A 16215-nucleotide genomic window follows, 5' to 3' on the forward strand; every position below is an offset into this window, starting at 1 on the left:
TGGGTAGCACCGTGGGGCTTAGAAGTGATACAAAAAATCAAAAAATCGAATAACCAAATCAATCCAAGCAGATCCAATAGTTTAATTTGTTTTTTAGTATAAAATTGGACATATTAGTTCGTATTTGTAGAAAACAAAAAAAAATTGGCTCAGATCGATTTTTTATTTGAAAAACTAATCAAAACCAACCTGAACGGGGGTACATATATACCCTTACAAATAAATTCTAACATTATATATTTTTAGTAATTTAATTATCATGCTGCATATATATTTGCTGTTTATAAAAACGACCAATTTTATGGCACGTTCATATGTCTTTTATTTAAAAAAGTGCCAAGAAAAAAATTGTCAAATGTCAATCTATAAACAAAAGAAATAGATCCAATTTTAATTTTAAATTAGCTAAAAGAACTAATTCAGAAAAAAAATTGGAAATAAAAATAAAAATTTGGAAGAAAAAAAAATACAAAAACTGAGAACCAAATCGATATTAAACCAAACTAAATAAAAACAAGTCCATTGATTTTGTTCTATATTGGACATTGATTTGGATTTTATTCTTTGCAAGACCATTCGTTTGAATTGATTTTTGGTTGGTCCCAAAACCGACAAAACCAAGCCGACTATCACCTCTAGCGGTGCTGTAGATTTGTCCGCACACATAGTGCAGAGTGTCGCGGCCTACGAAAACTCACCCCTCTACACTGTGTGGCAAGGGTGCCGCGACGCTATCCCAAGCACCTCAGTACTTTGCATTTGCTATATATAAATTTTTTCCCGATTTGTTAGGGAGGGCACGTTGTTTTCCTCTTCTAGACTTATTTTCCTCTCCTCTCCACTCCACTGTGAACACTGCTTTTTAGCTATTTTATTCATCTTGGAGTTTGGTTTTTGTATTTTGAGGATGATTAGAGGTTAAGGTAACTCTTCTAGCTTGGGTTTAATAGTTTCCTCTTTCTTAGGTTATTTGTGAGACTTGTTCTTCATTTTCATTATTCAAACTCTCTTGTTTAAGGACTTCTACTCTGAATCTTCTGATTATGAATGATATTTTCATGTATTGATTGACAACCAATGCTTGTTGATGTTATTTTCATGCTTAGATTTATCCTTGATTAAGGTAATAAATCATAGGAATCAAAAGATTAGATCAACTTTTTTAATTATAAAGTCGACCACCCTAAGTATTGCTTTAATCGATCTTGAGATAGAATTCATATTGAATGGGTTAATTAGACAATGGAAATTAATTCGTTTATCCTACCAATTTTCCTAAAGCTTAATGTGATTGATCAGTTTGTCTTGAACATATTCGTTTTCTATGCTTCTTGATTAATTAGGTAATTAGAATAATTAATTAGAATTATAATTACTTTGGCTAGGCTTAAGCAAAGCATGTTTGATCTAGAGTTTGATGAGAAATTAATCTATTTGGGTACACACAACATCAAAATCAAGCTAGATCTTCTCACTATTAAATTTCACAAAATCTCTCTCTCGCTCTTATTCTCATTTTATTTTCATGCAAATTTATTTTCATTGCAACAATTCTGAACAACCAACCAATCCTCCCCCTTCGTTACTATACCATAAGCTTTCGAATTAAGAAACCGTTGTGGTTTCCTATGGATTTGATTATGTACTTCACTTCACTACCCATTTTAGAGTCGGGCAAAAAAATTTATTTGCTTCGGGTCGGTCGGAATGATTTACGACACCCTTTCAGTGACGATCAAATTGGCATCATTGCCGAGGAGCCAATCGATTTCTTTATTAAAAGGCTTATAGTTTTCTTGCTTGCTAATCTTTTTTTCTCTTTTGGTGCATGACCAACTCTTTCGAGGGATCCAAATTGTTATACTTTGTAGAGATATATTAGGAGGACAGAAGAATTAGAAGAGAAATAAGAAAGCAAGTAATGCAAGAAAATCATATTCGTATAGAAGACACATCAGAAGAAGAGTTTGAAGAAGAAAAGTCTGAAGAAGTAGAACCACCAATGGCTGAATGGGAGAAGACACTTAGAGAGCTTGTTGCTCCTGACATTACGCAGCGACCATTATGCATCACGTATCTCAAAGCTGTAGGGAATGTCCTAGAACTCGTAGTTCGTAAATTTCGTGTTAAACATTCTATTTATAAATAAAAATTTTATTTATCTATAAAATATTATTGAGTATTTTATTCAATAAAGTTGTTGATATTGCATTTTATTATGAAAATCCAATAAACATATCCATGGCTATAGTATGAATACTTTAACTTTATGTGGTGATATAAACAAGATCAAGTTAATCGTGTATAGCCTAAATGGTCTATAAGTATATGGATAAAACTGAGTATTTCATCTTGGTAACACTATTGGATGCGACCCATTTTATATGTGATACAAATGATGTGATCCACAGATCATTCATGTAGAGACATGTGAGTGGGGGCATTCTATACAATGATTTTGCATAAAGACTGACCTCAAAATACTCACTTTTCTTTATAACAACAGTTTACTGTTAAAACTGACTATTTCATACTAAAATAACCTAGGATAACTCGATCTTAATCTTGAGCTAACTATGAACTCCTGTTTATTCGGGATTATTCTTTGATTTGCATAGGTGAAAGTAGTCCAACATCACTACTCAATAAGCCTCCCATTTTGGGATAAGACCGGATAGATAGCTGGGGACATAGTCTTGCAAGATGGAATACACTCCTACCCATCTTAGGGTTAGCAGATAGATTGTTCTCTTAAATGCTGATTCCTGGTCTTGAACAATAGGGCCCTGTCCTCTCGTGGTGGAGGGGGACATTATTCATAAGTGGTATTATGAATCAATTGTTCAATAGAGGGTCAGTAGGAGCTTAAGGAACAAGATGCATTTATAGGGGTAAAACGGTAATTTTGACCTAGTTGTAAATACAAACGACCTGTGAAGGATCAACTTACCGATTATGGTTAAAATGGGAAAAAATATGTCTACAGTGAGGAGAGTGCAACTATCGAGCTATAGTGGTATGCCTTGATAGTTAACAAATAGTTATTAATTCGGTTTTAAAGAGTTTAACCAATTAATTACAAATTGTTGGAGCTCATCTATAGGTCCATTAGGTCCTTCTCATGGATCATGAATTGGATTAATAAATTGAGTATTTTTGAATGAAATTTGGAATTAGGATTATGAATTTGAAATGTTCAAATTCAATTTTAGGGTTTTCAATTGATTGTATATGATACAATTAAAATGTTTAATTTAGTCGAAGTTAAACGACATTGGAGAATCAGTTAATATTTAAATTATGATTTAAATATTAATTATATAAAATTGAATCATATTGGTGGAATTAGTATTTTATTAATTTAATATTAAGATATTAAAATTAATAATATTTTAATTAAAAGGTTTAATTAAAATTGAAATTAGTTTTATTTAAATTAATTGTTTTGAATTAGTTTTATTTAAATTAATTGTTTTGAATTAATTTTATAAAACTTAAATAAAAAATCAATTTTAGATAAAAACTGATTTGAGTTAGTGGATTTTTCCAATTTTGGAAAAATCCACTAACTTCATTTGGATGATTTATCACCCAAATTCACTTCCATTTTCATTAAAACACCAAGTAGGAGTTGCCCTATGCATGAATTCAGTCTATAAATTGATGTTTCATGTAGAGAGTTGAGTAAGAATTCTGAGATTTTTCACATGTTATGTTGCCAGCTTGAAAACCCTCTAAATTCACAAAAGTTCATCTTTAATTCAGCTCAATTTGAGTGTTTCCACCACACATTTCTTCTCGAGTTTAGTGGACAAGATCTTGGTGGTGGTCTACTTGAAGATTCAAGCTCAAATTCGTGGAAATTCAGCTGAAATCGTGTAGAGATCTTCAAAGGTAATGTGTAGTTCAAACCCTCTTATGAATTCCTCATGAGTAGTATGTTTAAAACTCAAATTAAGGATTGTTAGAGTGCTTATTGATTTTAAATTCTTCCATTGCATATTATATTACTCCTTCAAAAGCGACAGATACGTTTGAATTAAAATCTGGGTTGATTCACTTACTTCCCTTCTTCTCTAGCCTTGCAGATGAGGACCCACATCTAAAGGAGTTCCACCTTATGTGTGATGAGATGAGGCCAAATGGAGTGACCCACGAGCAACTGAACATTAAGACATTTCCCTTTTCATTGAAGGGAGATGTGAAAGATTGGTTGTACATTATGTTGCCTGGGAGTATCTCATCTTGGGAAGAGATGCACCAGCAGTTTCTAGAGAGTTCTTTCCAGCCTCTCGTGCTACGAGCATTCAAAAAGATATCTACAGTATCTTGCAATTCGATGGGGAAACACTATACAAGTATTAGGAGCGCTTCAAGAGAATATGTGCGAGATTTCCCTATCATCAGATCTCGGACAAGTTGTTGATATAATACTTCTATGAGAGACAGTTGCAGAATGAAAAGAGCAACATACATGTTGCAGCAAGAGGAGCCAAAATAAAAACATTGTAGAGGGAGGAGGGTAGTGGATGCCACATAACAACAAGATAAAAAGGGAAAAAAAGACGAGATTTCGATATGAGCAATAATTAAGTTGCGCCTAACCTCAGACTTCATTTTCCTTTACAAATAAAAAAAATATATTAAAGAATTATCACATCACAATTATTTATTAGACAACTGCATCACTACAAGTAGATAGGTGCAACCCATATAATATCTAAGTATTTTCCTTTAGATAAAATCAATAATTAGGTGCAGCCCGCCATTCTCTCATTTGTCACATGGTAATTATTTATTGGATAGCTATTTGGGCTAGGCCATGCAACACTTAAGTATTTTCCTCTCTTCTTTTCTTTACACAAAAAAAAAAAAAAAAAATCATTTTTTACAAAAAAATTGACACATGGCAATTATTTATTTAACATCTGATTGAATTGCACACAACATAATTTTCCTTAGACTAGAGTAATAATTAATTACAACCTAGATTGCACCTAATTCCATGTTTTCCCTTTCCTTTACACATTTTTTTTATGAATCATTTAAAAAAAAAAAAAGAAAGAAAATTATCACTCGAAAATATTTATTGGATAGCTAACTCTACAGCTCTTAAGCTCTTTGGATAAGAGCAATGGTTAATTGTAACCTATATGCTCCTCTTTCCTTTACAAATTAAAAAAGTCATCTTTATAAAAGAATTATCACATGACAATTATTTATCTGACTATTCTAGTTGTATAAAGATAGATGCAACCAAGACACCAATTAAATATTTTAACTTTAGATAAGAACAATGATTAAGTTGCACCTAAATAAATACAACTATAAGAAATAATATTCAACTAATGTAGTTCATATATTAAATTAACAAATAAAAGCCACGAAATAAACATAGTTTTGAACGTTTTAACTTAGAAATAAAGGGGAAACAACCATACTAAATAAATTCAACTCAATATAATAAAATAAAACCACAAAATTCTCATTCTTGAACTATAAGAATTGTACTAAACTTAATTTTGATATAATAAAAACTATACTAAATATAAACTAATACAGGTATTTAGCAGACAAGTTCATTCTTGCACGAATAGTTGCAGCTCCTGAAAATGAAAAAATGAAGCAATGCGCATATAATAAAATGCTATATAACTATTTTATAGGTAAAAAAATAAATAATCAATATTAAATATATGAAAATAAGAACAAATCTATTTAATTTTTAAATAAAGTTTGAAAAAAAGTAGGGTGTATTAAAATAAATCTAAAAATGATTAAAAAAACAATAAAAATCAAAATTTTAAAATCAAAGATAAATCAAAGACGATTAGAAATAATATGTCTACTCTATTGAGGAGATCTATTAATAATCTTTATGTTAACTGATGTTGGAATTTATTGGATCTATATGTAAAATCACGGATAACTTTTAACTTTTAAAGTTTAATTTTTAATCTCATAATAATCCTTGATGTGAATGCATAAAAATAAGGGGTATTTTTTATTTATGGATTTTAATGTGAAATTAAATTATATAAAATCCTATAACCATCAATTAAAATGACTCTCAACATTGGCATCTATCTGAATGTCTACTCTATGAGAATCTGTATACCTATGAAACAAACAGTCCCTAAGTCAATATTACATTGAAGTTATAGTAAGTTTGTGGACTCAAAATGTCCTAGCGGTACCTATATCATGCGTCCCACAGGGTGGGTTGTACCTTATGGAGCCTATGTTTGTTGCTCACAAGATACGATTAAAAAAATATATAGTTGCACAAAGTCATCTTTTTAGTTTTGAAGGATAAGTTTTTGAATTTTCAAAATGTGCTTTTTTAGTCTATAGTTTTTATGAATATGTGTGTTTAATCTTTAATTTTTAAAAATATATCTTTTATTATTTAAAATTTTAAGAATAAGTTTAAAACGTCATTGAAGTATTTTTTTTCTATTATTATTTTAAATTAGAAAATTAATTATAGAAATAAGATATAATTTTTTTAAAAAAATTATTTTCTTAATCTAAAATCTCATATACTTATTTAAATTAATAATAATAATTAAAAAAATCTCATAGACCATTTAAATCTATTTTTAAAAGGCCTAATACTAGAAAAAAAATACATTTTGAAAATGGAGGATGAGATGCACCTATTTTATTGATAACTAAAAACAACCGTTTTGGAAACTTGAAAACAAACATAAATATTCTTCGAAATAGTAAATTTTCCAAATTATTATTATTATTTAAGCATAAGACGTGGCAAGCTAAGCTGTAGACAACTGTATTTTCTGTTTTCTCTCCCGCAATTGTAGAGAAGATAACCAAAATACAGTTGAGCTCTGGCCGCCGTGAGACTCGGTCGCCGCCGACTAAAAATGGCTAAAACCGCCGATTGCTCTCAACCTCAGATTGAATCCTCCACCGTCGTCCTCAACTCCTTTAAATACCCTTCTCCTTCCGTCCTTCAAACTCATTCTCTGGTCTTGCAGTCTTTCTCTATATACATTAGAGGATTTCTGCAACCTTCAGAATCCTAAATAAATCATTCCCTCTTTTTCTTTTCCTCTTCTTTTTCAATTCAATTTCCCCATCTCAAATCAGTAACAATGGCCCGTCAATTGGTTCTCCTCGCTCTCCTCTTCACCGCCGTCGTCGGCATTGTCTCAGCCGCCGAAGCCCCCACCGCCTCCCCTGCTTCCTCCCCTGCAGCCGATGACCATGCAGTCTCCGATGCCGAAAAGACTCCTGCAGCTGCTCCTTCCAAGTCTCCCGCCGCCGCCACCACCGCCCCAATCGCCGCCACTCCATCCGCCGCCGGTGCTCCCGAAGGAGCTGCTTCTTCCCCCCAGGCTGAGGCTGAATCCCCTGCTGCCGGTGGCCCTGCTTCCGGCCCTGCTGGTGATGAGTCTTCTTCTGATTCCCCTGCTGGAGCCCCTGAATCCGACGCCGACGTGTCATCTCCACCTTCCCCAACTGGACCTGCCGCCGGACCTGCTGACGGACCAGCCAGCGACGGCGAAGCTGCTGCTGATGCACCCGCTGACTCACCCACTGATGCAGCGAGTGGGGGTTCTTTCCTGAAAGTGTCCGTTGCCGCCGTTGCTGGGATTTCAGCCGTTGCTGGATTCTTTGCCTTCTAAGCTTTTTTAATTTAATGTGAGATGGATTTGAATTGTATTTGAAGAGATTAATGATTCTGTTATTAAATATTATTTGTATTTGATGATTCTCTGAGAGAGGGATGATCATATTATCTTTTGAATCTTCATTACTTGATATTCCATGTTTTTGTTCTTTAAGTTCTATTTTTGGTTTACTCTTAAAAACATTTTTTTTCTTTACAAATTCACCTGAATTTTAATCGCCATTGTTTTGATGCCTTTTCAAAACATTTAATCAAGATTTTTTTTTAATCACGAGCCAAATCTTTACTAACTTTAAAATAATAAATAGGTTAAAATATCATTTCAAAATTTATCCCATTTTTCAATTTTAGTCCATATATTATTTATGTTTCTTTAATTTAGTTCCTTAAAAGTTGATTTTTATCCCAATGGACTAAATAACAATAATGATTTCTCTTTTATTCTTCATAGTGTTTGATTTATTTTTATTAGAATTTATTGTTTTTTTTATGTTCATGGTTGATTTAAGTTTTCATTAAAAATGATAGATTTAAATTTAAAAAGGTTGCAATTATGTTAACCTCTAACCATAATCATTCATCAATTTATCTGTTCTCTTCATTCCTCTCGACTCTGTTTAAGAATTTAAATTGGAAATATTAACTTTCAATATTAATGGAAGTAATTGAAAAATTTATCCATTAAAACTCCAAATTAATTATTATAATATAAATAATTTTATTTTAATTATTTTGAAGTGATTTTAAAAGAATTTATTAAGTGAACATAATTGATTTTTTTTTCCCATTAAATTATACCAAATACCATAAAATTATGTTTTTATGTTACAAACCCAATTTTACTCCATACAAATCACGCAAAATTATGTTCTCATTAAAAATCTCATTATAGACTAGAACGAGCAATCGATATTTAACCCATTAGATTATCTTTTAGTGAGGGTTTGTTTGTTAGACAACTCAAATTATGTTTTATGTTTTCATATTCGTTGTTAATTTGTTTTTTTCAACGAATATGAATGCAAATTATGAATTATGTGATCCAAATAGTATAAATTATGAAATGTTTTTCTAGACTTTAAATTCAAAATTTTATAATGCATAGTTATATTAAAAATAATAAAAACAATAACAAATATACTATTTTATATTATAAATTCAATTACTTTTATTAAATGTAAATATGTAATATATTATATATTATATGATATTACAAAATAATAATTATATAAAAATTTAACATAAAACAAGTTGATAAATTAATTAGTAATGATTTACGTACAACTCTTTATTTTGAATCAATACTTTAACATGCATCTCACGATAGAGAAAAAAAAGCCAAAAGGATTACTTTGGTTCCACAATTATGGGAAGAAAGGAAATTATTACATAAATTTGCAGTGAAGCTATTAAAATAGAAATGTTTGAAAAAGCAGGCAATTGGGAGTATTTCTTTTTGCAACAAACTCATACGTAATTTGTGGGATTTTGATCGTCAACAACCTCTATCATTCTGTTTTCAAACATTGGATTCCAAATCCATTTTATTTGTGTCCATTTTTTATTTTTTAAAAATTAATTGTATTATTAAGCTTTACTTAAATTGTTATATACATAATAATGCTAATAAATAGAAAATACATTTATTTCTTTTTCATACCCTACCACTTTTTTTTTTTTGGAAGTCTTTATCTAATCATCCTTTTACTCTCACGTGAATCCAACACCAAATTACAACTATTATTAAAAGGAAAAACTACCTTTTAATGTCGTTCGGTTTTTAAATTTTCAAAATATTTTTTTTAGTTTCTAAATTTTTTAGAATAAATTTGGTCTCTAAGTTTTCAAAATACACCTTTTTAGTTCTTGAACTTGTAAAAATAGGTTTCAAAGATCACGTATTAATTTTTCTCTCTAAAATTATTTTTTAAACATATCTTTTAATTTTAAAATTTCATATAATTATATAAAATAGAAATAAAAAATAGCCTTTTAAACTTATTCTTCAAAATCTAAACGTATCTATTCTAAAAAGTCAGAGACAAAAAATGTATGTTTTGAAAAGAGATCAAACGCACGTATTCTTCCAAATTTGGAAACTAAAAAGATAATTTTTTTTATTAAAATAGAGGTATATCTCGAAACTATATAATAAGTGTCATTCGTGATTAAGCTCTACAATATTTAAACTTTATAAGTTATATTCCATGACTAAAATACATTATAAAATAATATCAAATATAGTAACTATTTTTGGAGTGGGTCGTTGTAATCTCCATGAAAAGTTGAAAGCAAAAGGCAGCGATATTAATACGGTTGTATATTATTTTTAAATAAATATATTTTGAGTACAGTAAAATATTAATTACAAGTTTGATGAGCCTACAGATACTTTATTGACCTAAACCTAAATTATATAAATTCCAAAAGGAAATATTTGGATGTTCGTATTTATAAATTCATGGAGGGGTTAATTAAAATACTTGCATACTTTAGGAGCCAATAAAGCAGTTGCAATAATTAGTCCTTTGGTGTGAATCCAAAATTACAAATTCTCGAATTGATAGCTCTAAATCCCTCAAAAGTCACCGTAGGAAAAAAAAAAACAAAAGGGTTGAGCTAATTTAGTTTTATCCAAAGTGTTGATAAAACATAAAAATCTCAACTTTAATTTCAACGAACAGTTAGATTTTGACAAAATATTAAAAGAGTGGTTATCTTGTATTAAAAAAGTTCGAGAAAATGATAGACTCCAAACATTATAAAATACCCTATAATTTTAGTTTCAAATTATTTTAGTTAAAAATACCTGAAATTTAGGTGTGTTAGTTAGAAAGTATGAGACTCCATCTCAAAATGACATCACCCGTTTAGGCTTTATGGGCTCTCATACCATGTTAGAGAGTATGAGGCTTCATCTCAAAACCAATTGGCAATGAGAGGAGTATCCCATCTATAAGAGTGTGAGTCCCTTAGTTTTTCCAAGGTGAGATTCTCAACATTGTTAACTCGGACTAAATTCACTTTTTGTATTCGCTAATTGTGAATGAAGAAAAAGGTTCACAAATTTTTAGGGTGTGTTTTAGACCATGGAGTTGAGAAGTAGGAGTTCTAAACTCTAGAACTTATGTGACCCAAAAAATTTGCGGATCCCAGTATTGAAAAACATCATTTTATACTTTATCAACTTCTTATCTTTGGGGTCTCAGGAGTTCACAACTCTCTATACTTAGAGTTCTTGTAACTCATTAGATATTTATTCTGTCTGATTATAACAATTTTTTATATAGTGTAGACTAAATTTTGGACTTTTTCATGTAAATTCTTATATTACTTATTTTGTTGCTTTCTTTTAATTTCTTTTTTATTTTTCTATTTATTGAGACTAGGGATGTTCAAAAAATCCGATGACCCGAAAAAACCAATCAACCCAACCCAACCCATGCAGTTTGGATTGGGTTATTAATTCATTTGGATTGGGTTGGGTTGGGTTCAAATAAATGAAAATTTTATGGATTTGGTTGGTTCATGGGTCCACCTAATATAACCCGAACCAAGAACCAACTTGAACCAACACGAATGTATTTTTAACTTTAAAATATTTTTTTTGTTACTTATAACACAATAATTTATACATATATTTTTAAATTTTATTTAATTTCAATATTTTTTGAATAATTTATTCTTCAACAACTCTTTAAAGTAGTTTATTTGCACTTTAGAAAGAAAATTTTTCCTATATAAATTGAAATTGAGTTGTTAATCTTAATTCAATATATAATAAAAATTAAATTAGATTTTTACATATTTATGTTTTGTTTCTTTTTAGAACAAAATTTGAAATAAATGATCCGATTAACCTAATAATAATTGGGTTGGGTCGAGTTTATTTTTTAATAAGGGTTATTTGAGTTGAAGAAAAATATAACCCCAACAATTGGATTCAATTGTTATGCATGTATTTAAATCTAATCTAATTATTATGAAACAATGACATTATCACTGAGTGGATAAATAATAATGTGAAACCATCCGCTACACTGTGGCGGCGTCGACAAGAGAAAAAGGAAAGTAAAGGAAGAAAGTCAAAGTAAATTGACTTGAGTGTTGTTTGAAGAGAGAGGATTTAAAAAACCTGAAATTACGATGATGCTTGAGACCCCACAAATGGTAATTTATGGTACAATCACGCCTGTACTATCGGCTTTATATTTCTATATAATTGCATCAATCTCATTTTGTCTAAACTCACAACACTTTCTTCTTCTTTCTTCTTCTTCAAACTTTTTCTTCTTTTGAACTCTAATGGCGGCTTCTTCTTCTCTTTCCTTTCTCTTTCTTCTTTTATCTCTTTCTTTCTTCTTCACTATGTCTGTTTCAACAACAACTTCCAATTCCTCCTTGCATTCTGTTCATCAACATCCGCATCTTGTCGTTCAAGATGTTCAAAGGTACATACATTTTTGTTTCTAATTCTCCTATATATGTGGTCCGCTTCTTCCTACTTTTAAAATATTTACTTTGATGATGTATTTTTTTTTTAGAAAAAGAAAACCATTTTTGTTTCTACATTTTCCATGTTCATTATTTTTTTTAACAAAGTTTTGGCATTAACATCACTCACTAATTATTTTTTTTAATGTAACCATAAATTTATATAAAAGAGTTTCTATTATGAGTAATTTTTGTTTTATAATTTTGTAGATAGAGATTAAAATAATCTTTTTAAAAAATACATGACAAATAGACAATTTGAAGGTAGGGGTGTTCATGAGTTGGATTGAAAGACTTTTTAAACTCAACCTAATTGTTCGGGTTGTAAATTTTTACAACCCTTATTAAAAAATGAACCCAATCCAACCCAACCGTGAAATATTTGGGTTGGGTTAGTTCGGGTTAATTATTTTCATATATTGAATTAAGATTAACAACTCAATTTCAATTTATATAGTGAAAATTTCTGTGCAAAGAAACTGTTGAAGAATAAATTATTAAAAAAAATATTGGATTAAATAAAATAAAATCAATATATGTATAAATAATTGTGTTATATGTAATAAAAAAATGTATTTTAAAGTTAATAATAAATTTAGGTTGGTTCGGGTTATATTAGATGAACCGATGAACCAACCCGACCCATAAAATTTTTATTTATTTGAACTCAACCCAACCCAACCTAAATAAGTTGATAATCCAACCCAAACCGTACGAGTTGGGTTGGGTTGAAAGATTTTTTCGAATCATCGGATTTTTTGAACACTCTTATTTGAAGGTGGAATATAATGACTAAAAGAACAAAGGTTGAAATTCCATGATTTGATATTTTGAAAGGACAAGTAGCTAAAATAAAATCAAAGCAGAGTAATATTTAAAATTTTGGGGAAAATGCTTTTTAGTATAAGTTTTATATTTGGTGTTTAGATTTCAAAACATTATATTTTTATCTTTAAGTTTTGAGTTTAGTTATTTATTAGTAATCTTTACTTTTAAAATGGTAACTAATTTCAATTAGTTAATTTGAAACTATTTATAGTTTAGATTATTGAATTAATTGAAGTAAAAGTCGATATTATTGAAAATTCAAAGATAAAAAAGGTAGCCTTTTATAACCTAGAGATATGACTAAAAATCACAAACAAATTCAATACCCAAAAATGCATTTTCTCATAAACTTTTCTAGTTTTTTATTGGTTCTTATTAAGAGATATTTCTCTTATATTCTGTTAGTAGTATGTTATTAGTAGTTTAAGTCCACCTGTATTTCAGTTGTTGGCTAATTATTTGTCCAACTTAATTTAAGTCCACGTGTATTTTCATCTTAAATCGAATCGAATCAAAGTGAAAATTTTCAAATCAAACCATCTTAAGGGTGGTCACAACTAAACGAAATCAACATATTCAAAGAAAATATATACCAAACTAAATCCTAAATATAGAATTCGATTTAGTTTTCAGTCTTATATATAATATAAATGGTTCAGTTGGATTTTCAATATATATATATATATATTATTGCTATGTAGGAGCATAAATGCATCAAGGAGAAACTTGGGATATTTCTCTTGCGGAACGGGAAACCCAATAGACGATTGCTGGAGATGCGATTCCAATTGGGCAACCAATCGTAAACGCTTAGCCGATTGCGCCATCGGCTTCGGCAAAAACGCCATCGGAGGAAAAAACGGCCGTTTCTACGTTGTCACGGACGCCGGCGACGACGACCCTGTCAACCCACGCCCCGGCACTCTCCGGCACGCCGTCATTCAAAACGAACCCTTGTGGATCATTTTCAAACGTGACATGGTAATCCAACTCACCCAAGAACTCGTAATGAACTCGTTCAAAACAATCGACGGACGTGGGGCCAGCGTCCATGTGGCAGGTGGGCCATGTATAAAAATCCATTACGCCACAAATATTATAATCCACGGCATTCATATTCACGATTGTAAGAGAGGGGGAAACGCTAATATACGGGACTCCCCACAGCATTCTGGGTGGTGGACTGCATCGGACGGTGATGGAGTGTCAATATTAGGAGGAAGAGAAATCTGGATCGATCATTGCTCTCTGTCTAATTGTAATGATGGGTTGATTGATGCGATTCATGGGTCCACTGCTATTACTATATCCAATAATTATATGACACATCATGATAAGGTGATGTTGTTGGGACATAGTGATTCTTATGCACAAGATAAAAATATGCAAGTTACTATTGCTTTTAACCATTTTGGTGAAGGACTTGTTCAGCGAATGCCAAGGTAAATCATCAATTATCTACTTAATTCTTTCTTTTTCATTTTCATGCTCGTGTTTAATTATTTAGGTTTGTTTTATAACTTTTTTTTTTAAATTTTTTTCCTTCTTTTTTTTTTCATTAAAAAAATGGAATGATCTACTTTTTGTAATTGTGTGTTCTTTCTTTTTTTTTTTTATGTAAAAAAAAAAAAATAGAACAAATTTGATAACTGTTTTTATTTTTGAAAATTAAGTCTATTTTATCCACATTTCTTACCATTGAATTTTTAATTTGGAGGTGGAAGTAGTATCTATAGAATTAGTTTTCAAAAACAAAAACCACAAACAAAATGTTTACTAAACACGACCTAAGTTTTTATAAATATTTAAAAAAAAATGAAGATATATCTATTCATAGGTATTTATGTGCATTTTAGAAGATAAAAATTTATAGAACTAAAAACAAGAAAAAAAAAATCTGATTTGGTTGTTTTGAAATATTTATGACTAAGTGAATGTGCATCAAATTTTGATGGGATTTGACATGCATGCAAAATTAGATGGCTAGAAAAAAGATGATAGAGGGGCACATCACATATGCAATGGTTTAAAGAAAAAACAACCAGTTATCTATTGAATATTTGCCATTTGACCATTTTTTTTTTTAAAAAAAAGAAAAATCTAGGAGGCATGATAAAGTGTAGCCTATAACTTCCTTTTTTAAAGGCTGATAACATTAATGTTTTAATATATCGATATTGACTCTCTCTTTTGTTTGATCTAATCCCTTGTTTAACGAGAGTCTATTCTTAAAACGAAACAATTTAAAACGGTTTTGTCCAATTTATATTAGTAAATCAAGACTAGACAACTGTTCAAACTTAACAACAAATTTTCATTGATTACTTTCATTCTCAATTAGACCCATGTTTATGTAATAAAATGTATTTTATTATATTAACTATGCAGATGTAGACATGGTTATTTCCATGTCGTGAACAACGATTACACCCACTGGGAAATGTACGCCATCGGAGGGAGTGCTTCGCCAACGATATACAGCCAAGGGAACAGATTTGCAGCGCCCTACAATCGCTTCCGAAAGGAGGTAACAAAGCACGAGGACGCGCCGGAGAGCGAGTGGCGCCACTGGAATTGGCGCTCCGAGGGCGACATGATGTTGAACGGCGCTTATTTCCGCCAGTCCGGCGCCGGTGCCGCCTCCAGCTATGCACGAGCTAACAGCCTCAGCGCGAGACCCTCCTCTCTTGTTAGCTCTATCACCGTTACCGCCGGCGCCCTCAACTGCCGCAAGGGCTCTCGCTGCTAGTGCTAGTTCTACATTATTTAGTATATCTTTTAGTTAAATTATATTAAAAAAGGTATAATTAGTTCATGAATATCGGGAAATTTTTTCCTGTGTTAATTTATTTTCCTTCCAACATTTTGGGTTTTAGCAAAATGAAAGTGTAATATTTGGTTGAACTCGGATGTTTGTGAGTGTGAAAGCTAATGGGAGAAAATGAGGAATATAGTTATATATTTTGAGTCGAGTCTCCAATTATCTATCACGTTTGTGAAAATTAAAATAATTAAAATTGTATAATTAATTAAGCTAGGAAGAAGGGGAAAATGTAATTTGCTCTTTACCACTCTTCCTTATCTTATTCAATACAAATGCCTGACATTTATAAACAATATTCCCTAATTTAGGAAGAGCAAAAAATAAATAATAATGAATAAAAAGTCAACCAGAATTTGTTACACGATTATTCTAGACATTTGGTGACTGGATATTACTGATTGTAGGATAGGTT

General features: G+C 30.6%; 2 protein-coding genes across 2 annotated transcripts; both read left to right on the top strand.

The window, feature by feature from the left end:
• Positions 1–7118: 7118 nt before the first annotated feature.
• Positions 7119–7652, top strand: LOC120079106 (classical arabinogalactan protein 11). The gene has a single exon (XM_039033291.1). It carries the CDS (start codon positions 7119–7121, stop codon positions 7650–7652), a length of 534 nt encoding a protein of 177 aa, XP_038889219.1.
• Positions 7653–11926: 4274 nt separating this feature from the next.
• LOC120080216 (pectate lyase-like) lies at positions 11927–15946 on the top strand. The gene is made up of 3 exons (XM_039034797.1): positions 11927–12108; positions 13681–14421; positions 15368–15946. Exons 1-3 carry the CDS (start codon positions 11963–11965, stop codon positions 15726–15728), a joined length of 1248 nt encoding a protein of 415 aa, XP_038890725.1. The 5' UTR covers positions 11927–11962; the 3' UTR covers positions 15729–15946.
• Positions 15947–16215: the final 269 nt, after the last annotated feature.

This window comes from Benincasa hispida, chromosome 6 (assembly GCF_009727055.1).
Source record: "Benincasa hispida cultivar B227 chromosome 6, ASM972705v1, whole genome shotgun sequence".
NCBI classification, from domain to species: Eukaryota; Viridiplantae; Streptophyta; class Magnoliopsida; order Cucurbitales; family Cucurbitaceae; genus Benincasa; species Benincasa hispida.

Coding starts and splice junctions, on each gene's coding strand:
- LOC120079106 (XM_039033291.1), top strand. CDS start 7,119: ATGGCCCGTCAATTGGTTCTCCTCGCTCTCCTCTTCACCGCCGTCGTC.
- LOC120080216 (XM_039034797.1), top strand. CDS start 11,963: ATGGCGGCTTCTTCTTCTCTTTCCTTTCTCTTTCTTCTTTTATCTCTT. Junction 12,109..13,680: donor GTCGTTCAAGATGTTCAAAG/GTACATACATTT, acceptor ATTGCTATGTAG/GAGCATAAATGCATCAAGGA. Junction 14,422..15,367: donor CTTGTTCAGCGAATGCCAAG/GTAAATCATCAA, acceptor TTAACTATGCAG/ATGTAGACATGGTTATTTCC.